General features: G+C 37.1%; 1 protein-coding gene across 1 annotated transcript in view; it reads right to left on the bottom strand.

Annotated features, from left to right (window-relative positions):
• SYTL5 (synaptotagmin like 5) overlaps positions 1–13919 on the bottom strand; it is a 142888-nt gene that overhangs the window by 38756 nt on the left and 90213 nt on the right. Inside the window, exons 7-9 of the mRNA XM_081809002.1 lie at positions 11159–11300; positions 7736–7868; positions 5956–6062 (exon numbers count right to left, since the gene is read on the bottom strand). Of these exons, the coding sequence (XP_081665128.1) occupies positions 5956–6062; positions 7736–7868; positions 11159–11300 (382 nt within the window). The remainder of the gene's footprint in view (positions 1–5955; positions 6063–7735; positions 7869–11158; positions 11301–13919) is intronic.

Here is a 13919-nt window from a genome sequence, read left to right on the forward strand (position 1 = left end):
TACTTAGCTATATGCAAAGTTTTGAAATCTACTAGAGAAAGTCTTCCAACTTTGTTCTTTGAAATTTGTTTTCTTATTCTGGATCCTCTGCATTTCCATATAAATTTTAGAATCAGCATGTCTATTTCCACAAGCTAGCCTGCTTAGATCTTAATAGGGTTTGTGTTGAGTTTATAGATTCATTTGGAGAGAATATTGAATCTTCTAATCCATGCACATACAATGTCTATTTATTTAGACTTCTTTAATTTAGCTCAGCAATATTTTTCTAAATTTCAGTACAACTGTCTTATAGTTTTTTGACAATTTTATTCCTAAGTATTTTATTCTTTTTCATGCTATTCTTAATGGAATTATATTAATTTCATTTCAGATTGTTCATTGCTGATATACAGAAATACAATTGATTTTTGTATTTTGATCTTATATCTTACAACCTTGGTGAACTTATTAGTTCTAGTAATATTTTTCTAGATTCTTTAGGATTTCCCACATACAGAATCATGTCAACTGCATATAAAGCAGTTATTACTTCTTTCTTTCCAATGAGATGCCTTCCTTTCCTTTGTTCTATTTCCTCCTCTTTATTTTTCCTTTTTACTTTCTTTTCTTTTTCCCCTTCCTTACTGCATTGGCTAGAAGCTCCTGTAAAATGATGAAGGTGGGGGCGCCTGGGTGGCTCAGTCGTTAAGCGTCTGCCTTTGGCTCAGGTCATGATCCCAGGGTCCTGGGATCGATTCCCACATAGGGCTCCCTGCTCAGTGGGAAGCCTGCTTCTCCTTTTCCCACTCCCCCTGCTTGTGTTCCTGCTCTCGCTGTCTCTCTGTCAAATAAATAAATAAAATCTTAAAAAAAAAATGATGAAGGTGATAATCTTTCTGCCTTGTTCCTGCACTGGGGGGGAAAGCATTTTTTTTTTTGCCATCATGTATGATGTTAACTGTAGGAATTTTGTAGATGCCCTTTATTAGACTAAGAAAGTTCACTCCTATTTTTTCGAGTTTTATTATAGGTGTTGAATTTTGTCAAATGCTTTTTCTGCATCTATTGAGATGATATGGTTATTGTCTTTTATTATATTGATATGCTGTATTACAGTAATTTATTTTTTAAATGCTAAATCAATCTTGCATCTATGGAATAAATCCCACTTGGTTATGGCGTGCAATCCTTTTTTGTTACTGGACTTAGTTTTCTAATACTTTATAAATGGTTTTTCCATCTGTATTCATAATAGATATTATTCTGTAGTTTTCCTTTCTTACAATGTCTTTCTCTAGCTTTGGTGTCAAGGTAATGCTGGCTTCACAAAATGAATTGGGAAGTAATTTTCTGAGTAAGTTTATGAAGAATTGATATTTCATTTTCAAATATGTGATAGACTTCACCAATGAAGCAATTTATCCCTCAGCATTTCTTTAGGGGAAGATTTTAAATTACTAATTTAATATCCTTTGCTTTTAGATTTGTTTGAGAAAGAGAGCACACACATGCAAGTGTGTGTGGGGGGAGGGGCAGAGGGAGAGAGAGAATCTCAAGCACACTCCCTGGTCAGCATGGAGCTTGATGCAGGGCTCAATCTCACAACCCTGAGATCATGACCTGAGCCGAAATCAAGAGTCAGATGCTTAACCAACTGAGCCACCCAGGCGTCCCATTTAATTCAATATCTTTTTAAATTAAGTATAACTAACATACAGTGTTATATTAGTTTAAGGTATATGATATAATGATTCAACAATTCCAAGTATTTCTCAGTGCTCAGCAAGTTAAGTGTACTCTTAATCCCCTTTATTTCATCCATCCCCCCTCCACCCCGGTCTGCTCTGGCAATAATCAGGTTGTTCTCTGTATTTATAGGTCTACTTATGCTTTTTGTTTGTTTATTCATTTCTTTTTAGATTTCACATATAAGTAAAATCATAAGGTATTTGTCTTTCTCAGACTTATTTCATGTAGATTTATACCCTCTGGGTCCATCCATGCTGTTGCAAATGGCAAGATTTCATTCTTCTTTAAGGCTGAGTACTGTTCCGTTGTATATATATACCACATCTTCTTTATCTACTCATCTATGGATGCACACTTAGACTGCTTCAATAGCTTGGCTATTGCAAATAGTGCAGTGATAAATATAGGGGTGCATATATCTTTTCAAATTAATGTTTTTGTTTTATTTAGATAAATACCCAATAGTGGAATTACTGGATTAGATGATGATTCCATTTTTAAATTTTTGAGGACCTGTCATACTGTTTTCCACAGGCGCTTCATCAATTTGCATTCCCACCAACAGTGCATGAGGGTTCCTTTTTCTCCACATCTTCATCAGCACTTGTTATTTCTTGTCTTTTCGATTTTAGCCATTCTGACAGGTGTAAAGTAATAGCAGATTGTGGTTTTAATTTGCCTTTCTCTGATACTTAGTGATGTTGAGCATCTTTTCAAGTGTCTGTTGACAATCTGTATGTCTTCTTTGGAAAAAATATTTATTAAGGTCCTCTGCTCACTGTTTAATTGGATTGTTTTTTCCTCAGTGTTGAGTTGTATAAGTTCATTACATATTTTGGATATTAACCCCTTAATGGATAAATCATTTGCAAATAGTTTTTTTTTTTTTTTTTTTGGTTGATGGTTTCCTTTGTGGGACAAAAGCTTGTTATTTTGGTGTGGTCCCAATAGTTTAATTTTACTTTTGTTTCCTTTGCTGGAGGAGACACATCCAGAAAAATGTTTCTACAGCTGATGTGAAAAAATTACCGTATGTTTTCTGCTATAAGTTTTATGGTTTCCGGTCTCACATTTAGGCCTTTCATCCCTTTTGAGTTTATTGTTATGTATGCTGTAAGAAAGTAGTCCAGTTTCATTCTTTTGCATGTTGTTGTCCAGTTTTCCCCCATCATTTCTTGGAAAGACTGTCTTTTCCCCCTGCATATTCTTGCCTCCTTTGTAATAGATTAATTGACCATATAAGCATGGATTTATTTCTGGGCTCTCTATTCTGTTCCATTGATCTCTGTGAATATTTTTGTGCCAGTACCATACTGTTTTGATTATTATAGCTTTGGAGTATAGCTTGAAACCTGGGATTGTGATGCCTCCAGCTTTGTTCTTTTTCAAGATTGCTTTGGCTATTTGGGGTCTTTGGTGGTTCCACATGAATTTTAGGGTTATTTGTTCTAGTTCTAGTGAAAAATGTTGTTGGTATTTTGATAGGGATTGCATTAAATCTGTAGATTACTTTGGGTAGTAGGGACATTTTAACAATATATGTTCTTCCAATGCATAAGCATTGAATATCTTTCCATTAGCTTATGTCCTCTTCAGGTTCTTTCATCACTGTTTATATAAGTTTTCAGAGTATATGTCTTTCACCTTTTTGGTTAAGTTTATTTCTACGTATTTTATTCTTTTTGGTGCAATTGCAAACGGGATCATTTTCTTCATTTCTCTTTCTGCTACTTCATTATTAGTGTACAGAAATGCAACAGATTTTTGTGTATTAATTTTATATCTTGTGACTTTACTGAATTCATTTATCAGTTCTAATAGTTTTTTGGTGGAGTCTTTAGGGATTTCTATATACAGTATCATGTCATTTGCAAATAGTGCAAGTTTTACTTCTTCCTTACCAATTTGGATGCCTTCTGTTTCTTTATGTTGTCTGATTGCTGTGGCTAGGGCTTCCAGTACTATGTTGAATAAAAATGGTGAGAGTGGACATCCTTGTCTTGTTCCTGATCTTGGAGGAAAAGTTCTCAGGCTGATGTTAGCTCTAAGTTTTTTCATATATGGCCTTTATGTTGAGATATGTTCCCTCTAACCCCCCTTAGTTCACAGTTTTTATTATGAATGGATATTGTACTTTGTCAAATGCTTTTTCTGCATCTACTGAGATGATCATATTTTTTTCCCTTCTCTTGTAAATGTTCATTGATTTGTGAATACTGAACCACCCTTGCATCCCTGGAATAAATCCCACTTGATGGTGGCGAAAGATTTTTATTTTATTTTTTAAATATTTTACTTATTTATTTGACACAGAGAGAGACAGCAAGAGAGGGAACACAAGCAGGGGGAGCGGGAGAGGGAGAAGCAGGCTTCCTGCCCAGGAGGGAGCCCGATGCGGGGCTCCATCCCAGGACCCTGGGATCATGACCTGAGCTGAAAGCAGACGCTTAAAGACTGAGCCACCCAGGCACCCCGCAGATGATTTTTTAAATGTATTGCTGGATTCAGTTTACTAATATTTTATTGAGGATTTCTGCATCTATGTTCAGCAGAGATATTGGCCTACAGTTTTATTTCTTCATCATGTCTTTATCTAGTTTTGATATCAGCATAATGCTGGCCTTACAGAATGAATCTGAAAGTTTTCCTCCTCTTCTATTTTTTGGAAATTTTGAGATGAATAGGTATGAACTCTTCTTTAAATATTTGGTAGAATTCACCTGTGAAACCATCTAGTCCTGGACTTTTGTTTGTTGGGAGTTTTTTGATTACTGATTCAATTTCATTGCCACTAAATGGTCTATTCAAATCTTCTATTTTTTCCTGATATAGTTTTAGTGTTGAAGTCCTTTAACTTTTGCTTATCTAGGAAACTATCTCTTTTTCAATTCTGAATAACTCTGCTAGGTATTCTTGGTTGTAGTTTTTTTTTTTTTTTTTTTCCTTTCAGCACTTTGAATATATCATGCCACTTCCTTCTGACCTGGAAAGTTTCTGATAAAAACTCAGGTGATAGACTCATGGTGTTTCCCTTGTATTTAAGTATTTTCTCTCGCTGCTTTTAAAATTCTGCCTTTATCACTATTTTTTGCCATTTTAATTATTATGTGTCTTGATGTGGACTTCCTTGGGTTGATTTTATTGGAGACTCTCTGTGCCTTTTGTATTTGGTTGTGTGTTTCCTTGCCCAGATTGGGTAAGCTTTCAGCTATTATTTCTTTAAATAAGTTTCCTGCCTCTTTTTCTTCTGGGATCCCTATAATGTAAATGTTATTATGCTTAATGATAGTGCTGAGTGCCCATAAGCTATTTATTATCATTTTGTATTATTCTTTTTTCTTTTTGCTGTTCAGCTTGATTGCTTTCCATTACCCTGTCTTCCAGATTGTTGATTTGTTCTTCTGCATATTCTAATTTGCTGTTGATTCCCTCTAGTGCATTTTTAATGTCAGTTATTGAGTTCTCAGGAACAGTTTAATAACACTGGAATTAGCTGTTCTTTAAAGGTTGAACAGAAGTAAGCTTTGAAACCATTCGATCTTATAGCCCTCCCCCACCCCTGCTTTCTGTGGTGGATTTAAAAAATACTTCCCAGGTTTCTTTACTCTAGTAAATAACATTGAGTTTTAGAACTAAGTTTCCTGGCTTGCTTAGGAAAATTACATTAATGTCATTTAACATGTGTGTTATATCTTTCTTCTAAGGAGTTCAAATTGCATTATAGCAATTACAGAAATCAGAATCAAGATATTAGAACTGGGAGGAACCTTAAAAATAATCTAACTCAACCTTCTAATTTCATAAATGAGTTCACATAAACATTAATTTTCACATAATTTAGTTTGTTAAGAAGGTAGTTTATTAGGGGTAACTTCAGACATAGAAATGTTCATATAAGCTATACAGTCAGCTAAGTCTAGTAATATTTGGTTTAGGAAATGTTGGGATCTTTCACTTTCCAGGTTTAGATTAAATGATGTTAAGCCAGGAACTGAAATTCCCAACAGGTATTTTTTTTTTTAGTGAAAATCTTCACTCATTATCCTGATTACCAGTTAGCTTTTCTAAGTCATTCTTTAGTTGTTTTTATATATTGAAAGTGAAGACTAATAGGAATGGATTATCCTGTATCTTTACTTTATTCTCATCTAAACGTGGAAAGGTTTGGAACAAGACTGTGCCCTTTCCTCATGATCATTAGACTTTCTTCCACATCCAACTTACCAAGTCTTTGTCTAAAGCCCCAGGGACAGACTTGCTTCTTATGTTTGCAGTATTCTCTAAGTCTTCTGGAAAGGACCCAGTCAGATCTAACTCAGATCGACTCCGGTCTGGAGGAATGAAGAGAGGAGAGATATGAATCAGCTTATTTTGTTAGAAGATTTCAGTTTTCATTGCAAATGTTTTATCTTTATTCCCATTCTTTCTAGGCACAGGGCATAGGGTGTCATGAAAGCAACAGTCAGAGTCAATAACTTCATGCTGTTTATACTAACGTGCTTCTCTTTTTTCTTAGTGTTTTGAAATTTTCTTGAATTGCATTACCAACAGTGATGTGTTCATTTCATCTTTGATTAAAGGAAGCTAAATGTTCTATTGTAAAATGCAAATTTTTAAACTAAGTTTCCTGTTTTTCTCATAGACTGAAAAACTCTCATTGAATGGGGCCTTAAAATATAATGAGCCCATAGAAAAAAATAAAGCGTGAATCATTCTTGATTTATATACTTAGAGAATTCACTGTGTTTTCATATCTGACATAAAATGCTATTAAATGATATAGCAACTTTCTTTCATACGAAAAGGGAGCGGCTATAGGTAAACTGAGAAGAAGTTCTATTTCTTTGGGCACCAGAACATTCTTTCATCAGAGGAACATCTTGCTTTTAAAAACATAATTTGAAGAACAATGCACAACTCAGTCATGCTGTGGACAACTTACTAAGACACAGGTTACTTACACAGAACAGTTCTATATCAAAGTCCTACTGAGATATAGTTGCTTATAATGAGAAAGATTAAAGAGAGCAATCACATACTTGAGTTTGAAATGGTAAATTAAATAATGCAGAAGTACTTAGGACAGTGCCTGACACAGAGTATGTACTCAATAAACAGGAGCTGTTGACTAGAAGTAGTAGCAAAACGATCTATGAGGTGGGCTTCTATATTAGTTTAAAATTTTTCTTTTAACGGGAGAACCAATCTTGTCATCCTGAACAAAATACAACAATAACTACATATATTTAGAAAATGCTTTGGGAGTTTCCTGACCAGAAAGACTCCCCAACTCAGCATACAGAATACAGCCTCAGGCTTTATGCAAATATCATTAGGTAAGTTACCTTTCTCTTGTTGAGGATTTTGTCATGATTTTAATTCGACGCAGGGGACATAAGCTTCATAACTATGGCAAATTTCTCTAAAGAATTTTCTTATTTATAGGTAATAAAATTACAACACAAATAATACCTGCTTCCCAGGGTTGTGATGAAGAAGTGAAATGATATACCGTATTTGAATGTACCATACAAACGAAAAGGGTTGTTATTAATACCTTAATGCTGCTTGCAAATAACTTTTTATTTAAACCACAGGATAATTAATCTGTCTAGATATAGGGCATTTATGACCACCATGTCAAATGAACTATCATTTCCTTGAATTCTGGGAAAGCGCCTGTATCTTTCCATCAAATGAACCAATTATATTTCCTACACTCCTGTACTGACGTTTGGTATAGCTCTGAAAAGTGGTGGTGATGACTGACAAGTGTATACACTTAATAAATGGATTTTGCATGAATGCAAGAGGCTCAGGGCATTCATTACCTGGGTCCACATTTAAGCTGTTCTTATGGAACGGGCGTACATGATGGGTCAAAGAACAAACGGTTATTTTCTAAAACATGAAACATTCATTTAATGTCACACAAGGCAGTTAATTTCAAATGATTTAGTCATTTAAAAAAAAAAAAAAGAGTAATCATGCTGTAAATACCTACCTGAGGAGAGGGAGATCTCAGACACTGCGATGGAAGGTGTACCAGAAACGTTTCTGCGATGACTCTTTGGGAGTTCCTTGTACGTGCTTTCAATGGCAGCCAAATCCACGGAATTTTCAAAACCATGTTCCTTCTCACAAAGTAAAAATGAAAAAAAAAACATTATAATGACTGTAATTTACTTTAAAAGGCTCCCATATGAATATACTTCAGTATAACCATATTTGTGTTGTATTTCTCTTTAGGAGCTAGTTGACATTTGGGGGGGATCCTCATCAGGAGTCCATATAACTCTAAAGCTTACTATCAATAATTGCTCTACAAAATCTATACCAAGAGGTTTGTTAAGTAGCACAAAAGTTCAAAATAATTCTTCATTCACAAAATTGTGTGTGTTCTACTACATGGTTGGCAAGAAAGATGATATAAGTACTTCCAATCTTACATGAACTCTATATAAGAATCTGGCTAGCTTCACATCCCCAGAGTAATACTCAAGCTTAGTACTCTGTTTGGTCCTATGTTTATCCCCACTCTCAACGCCCTGTTTCCTCAACCACCCCCTACCTCCTCTACCCCCATTTAACAGAAGACCATGATCCACAATCCAGGTTAACACATGGCATAGAAGGGCCCCCAGGATACTGCCCCAGCCTTGGGCCAGAGTCCAGCTGATTGCTCAGTGCCTCAGCCATATCAGTTACTAAATATTTTGAATATCATTCCTTGTTAGGTTGCCAAGAAGTAAGGGTAATCATCAACTATCCATGCACTTTTCTGGCTATTGAACAGTACCACTTGCTGAGTTTGGTATAAATATTTATGAAATTTTAATTATGCCTTTTACCTTATCAGCAAGTACAATTCAGACTATAAGTATTGAAAGAAATCTTCTATTATTATTCAATCTGTCTGAATGCCTTTTGGCTTTTCCTTAAAAATATTTATATAGAATCTGCTCATAGCCTCTGCTTTTTTTTTTTTAAGTTCATGATTTTTCTGAAGTTGCATTATAGGAAGAGTTGATATTTTAAATAAGTATTTAGTTTTTATATTCAGTATTTAGATATTGACTAGTTTTATTGAAGTTCACATAGAATATTAGTTTCAGGTAGATAACACAGTGATTCAACAATTGTATACAGTATGCAATGCTCACCACAATAAGTGTGGTCACCATCTGTCAGCATACAATGTTATTACAATATTATTGACTCTATTCCCTATCCTCTACTTTTCATCTCCATGACTTATTTATTTTATAACTGGAAGTTTGTACGTCTTAACCCCCTTCATCTATTTCACCCATCCCCTCATTCCCCTCTCCTCTGGCAACCACCCCTCTGTTCTCTAATATACACGAGTCTGTTTCTGGTTTTGTCCCAGTTTGTTCATTTATTTTGACTTTTATATTCCACATGTAAGTGAAGTTATATGGTATTTGTCTTTCTCTGTCTGACTTACTTCCCTTAGCATAATACCCTCTAAGTCCATCTAGTGTTGTCACAAGTGCTATGATCTCATTCTTTTTTATGGCTAAGCAATATTCCATTGTGTGTGTGTGTGTGTGTGTGTGTGTGTATACATACCACATCTTCTTTATCCATTCATCTATCAGTGGACATTGGGGTCGCTTCCATATCTTGGCTATTGTAAATAATGATACAATATACATAGGGGTGCAGATATCTTCTTGAATTTAGTGTTTTGGTTTTCTTTGGGTAGACACCCAGTAGTGGAATTACTGGATCATATGGTAGTTCTATGCTTAATTTTTTTGAGAAACCTCCATAATGTTTTCCACAATGGTTGTACCAATTCGCACTCCCACCAACAGTGCACAGCATTCACAACCTCCCCTTCTATCTCCTTGTTCCAAAGCCTAGTTTCTCACCTGCAGTAAGACAATGGCATCCTGGGTGCCTGGGTGGCTCAGTTGGTTGAGCGACTGCCTTCGGCTCAGGTCATGATCCTGGAGTCCCGGGATCGAGTCCCGCATCGGGCTCCCTGCTCAGCAGGGAGTCTTCTTCTCCCTCTGACCCTCCCCCCTCTCATGTCCTCTCTCTCTCTCATTCTCTCTCTCAAATAAATAAATAAAATCTTAAAAAAAAAAAAAAAAAGACAATGGCATCCTAACTGGCCTCCCGGCTTCTCCACTGTTTCCCCTACAAATGCTTCTCAGCACAGCCCCCAGGTCCCGTGTAAAGAGAAGCCACATCCTCTGCCCATTTTTCAATTGGATTTTTTGGTTTTTGGCTGTTGAGTTGTATAAGTTCTTTATATATTTTGGATTAAGGAGTACACTTATCATGATGAGCACTGGGTGATGATTAGAATTGTTGAATCACTGTCTTGTACACCTGAAACTAATATTACACTGTATGTTAACTATACTGGAGTTTAAAAAAAAAAAACTTAATAAAAACAGAAAAACAAAAAAAAATGACAAAAAAGAAAAGCCACACCTGCTCAAAACCCTCCAACTGTCCTCACCTTATTCCAACTAAATGTCAAAATGCATATAGTAGTCTGGTCCTGTTACCTCTCTGAGCTCACTTCCTAGTCCTCCTCCCTCTATTCACTCACAACAGCCATACTGGCCTTCTTGTTCTTCCTTGAACATACCAGGCATGTTCCCACTTCAGAGTCTTAGCGCTGGCTGTTTCTCCGGGGGCATTAAAAATATTTTAGACGCTGGTTGAACAAGGGCACTAACCATTGAAGATGGAGGCCAGCCATAAGTAATTGGAACAGCCTTCCCTGTATGTGTACCTGCTGAATATCGATGCTGTCCCTGCCCGAAGGGGCACCTTGCTACAGACTCCTGCATGGCGACATCTTTCACTTACTACAATCTTTGCCTGACTAGGACCAAGATTTCTTAAATATAGATGTCAGCTACATGTATGGAGTTTCCTGCTTAACCAAAATATCTAGATGCTCATTCGTTCAAAAGGACAACTTCCACATTCATATATATTTTATGTATAATGCAATTTAAGTCTTCGTTACGTGTTGATCCTGATTTTTAGCAGTTTTATAGAACGAAAAACTATTAAAAAATTTCAAGACTCTACTTTTCCCGATTTAAATCAGTCTGGAAAATGTCTAGTACAGTCAACTTCTGAATATCTTGACAAATAACATGGAGGATCAAAAGCGGAGACTTCTAAACATGATTTCTGCTTTGTTTAAACCATATAACCACCACCTTTGAACCTGCTCCTTCCCTTTGCTTCACACTTCTGGCTTCCCACCAGGAGCTAAGGATGTAGGAGTTTCAGTCCTGATAAAGACATTTCTACAACTAAATAGCATAAACACCACGCTTCGAGATACAGAGAACTCAAACCCAACCAGGCCATGATTCATGGTGAGGTCAAGCCTCAGAAGCTGGGGGTCCTTTCCCATTTGGGTACTTACTCTAATGCTGACTGAGGTCACACTGTATGTGCTTGGGGCTGGTGACCTCTGAGTGACGGGGGTCACACCGCTGCTCCGGCTACTCTTCGGGGTTGCGGGGCCAGCTTCCTGGTCATTCAGATCTGATGAACCACTGCTTCCCCTAAATGAGAGAAAGAATATTCTGACTTTAACAAGGTGAGCAGCTACCATGTCGCTTTCTTCCTCGAAGACTCACTAGGTTCAACCCCATCTGTCTGACTCCAGGGTTTTTGTAATTGAGCTTGGCCCTACCTTTCCACCTTTATTTCCCACTCTTCACCAGCATTCTCTCAGCCCGGACAGGGTCCTTGCTGTCCTCTCAACTCACTACACTCGTGGCTCCTGCTTCTGCATCTACCTCTAAGGCTTTTGCTCACGTTCTCTCCCCCTGATATGCTCTATTTGCCACTCCCTGTTTATCCAAATCTTCCCCACCTTTCAGGGCCCAGCTGAAGTCCAGCCTCCGCCATCAGGACTTTCCTGACATTTGCAAGCCTTGTAAACCTCTGCTCTGCTCAATTCTTATTGACTTACAGTCTTTGCCAAACTGTGTAGTCCTTGACTACAGGATGTCTTATTTGGCTCCCCACGTGATCCACATATGTGGGCCTTGGTGCTTCTTTTCAACCTAAACTCCCTGGGGACAGAGTTCATATTTACCATGATAACTCCACTACCTTCATATTGCCTTGGTACAAAGGAAGCACTCAGTACATGTGTAATCAAAGAGTGGAAATTATGTTGTATTTCTCTGTGTTGTTTCAGTGCCTGACTCATGGTGCACATTTAATAAATGTGGCATAAAAATAATGACATTTGGTAAATGGGCTTGGCTCACTTTGTTTGCTAACACTGATTCAATCCCATTCAATAATGATTAATAAAAAAAAATAGCTCCTGTCCTTGAGGTGAACACAATTTTCTCATTACATGGAGTTTCATAAGTAAGTGTCGATAAAGTAGAGTTTAAGAGAAGTGTTTTTTCTATTTTATTCTTTATCCTTGGTGAGTACAAAATACACTAAGTGGTAAAATAGAAGGCTTGGTGAATTTCCCTCTTTTATTTACTAAGTTATAAGTGCATCTATGATAATAAACATTTGACTGTTTAAAGCCTCACAATGATAGTTAATAGTGATTAGAACTTACAGTCGAGCCAATCAAAAGATATGCAAAAGAACAGAGAAAGGGTGTTTTTTTTTTTTTTTTTTTTAAAGAATGTCTGACTGTGCACATGACATTACTGGAAGACAAATCTGGCAGGAGAAAGAACTGGCATTGATCACACAGCTATCAACTACAGCTCATAAGTTTTCAAGACTGTGCGCCAGAGAAGCCACTGAAATCAAATCAAATATGCCCTGATACGACTAGCTACCACCACCCTCCATAATTATGCAAACAGAAGCTACATTTACTGAGTATTTTCTAGGCGTTTGACACTCTCCATTCTCCAAATTCCCTGTTAAAAAATACCAATAGTCTTCTTTTAAAGATGAGAAAACTGAGTCTTGGAGAGGTTCAGCAATTATTCCATAAATTCACACATGTGTCTGTGTCCACACACAACACACACCACCACTACCACGCTCTCACACAGTTAGCATGTAGTAAAGTCACGATAAAAACTGAGACCTGCCTGCTTACCCAAAGCTTGTGCTCATTCCAGTTGCTCATAATGCTTACTCAGCATTTCACTAATATCAAATTGATACAACCAGGCAGGTTCTACATTGATAGAAGGCGCTATCATGCAGAAAATAATCCAAGGATCAGAGAGCTGGGAGTTAGTTTCTTGGAATCTGATTAAGAGAACTAAAAATCTCTGGGTAACATTCTTTGTTTCATTTCTTTATTTGACAGAGAGAGAAAGAGAAAGCATGAGAAGGGGGAGGGTCAGAGGGAGAAGCAGACTCCCCGCTGAGCAGGGAGCCCGATGCGGGACTTGATCCCAGGACCCCGGGATCATGAACTGAGCCAAAGGCAGACACTTAACTGACTGAGCCACCCAGGCGCCCCTAGGTAGCAGTCTCTGGCTTCTTCTTCTAGAGATGGCACTCTGAATTAACTGTAGATTGCTTAGGAGGGGTCTAGGATTGTGTCTTGATTCTGATCACAAGAGAATGTAAAGTTTTGTGATTAAATAAATTGATATAATTTGAAATTATAAGCTCCTTGGTAAATTTCCTGAGCCCTCCTCCCTCAGGGGCTACACTTCTACACTTGTCAACAGTTAAACCATCCAAGTGATTTTGCTCATCTCAGAAGTCCTACATAGAAAGGTTTTAGAGACCTACCCAGTAATGCTGTGCTATGACAGTAGGTTCTCTACTCTCAGAACAATGTTACCACAAAAATCTCTCTCCCTACTATTTTAGGTAAAATCTCCTTGAAAAAAAGAAAAGATAGACATGAATCTCTCAGAAATGAGCCAAGAAGTTATGATCCAAAGGGACTCAGGTAGATATACTGCTTGTGCCTGTCCTAAAGGTTCTCCTTGACCCAGGTGGTTTTGAAAAAGTCCGCATCATGGATCGGCTTTGCTGGAACCAAAAGTCCTACTTATGTAGAAGCTCTGGCAGAAGTTGATTAATTGTGGTGATGACATTCAAAAGGCTATCCTGTAATAAGAAAAAAATTCTTATGACTATAAGTCGGCTACTGGAAATTGTTGCCGGAATCATTATCTCAAAAATGACATATAATTTCACATTTGTCCCTGATATTTACTGTGAACCTC

This window comes from Leptonychotes weddellii, chromosome X, assembly GCF_054177405.1.
Source record: "Leptonychotes weddellii isolate Sample4059 chromosome X, ASM5417740v2, whole genome shotgun sequence".
In the NCBI taxonomy this organism is placed as follows: domain Eukaryota; kingdom Metazoa; phylum Chordata; class Mammalia; order Carnivora; family Phocidae; genus Leptonychotes; species Leptonychotes weddellii.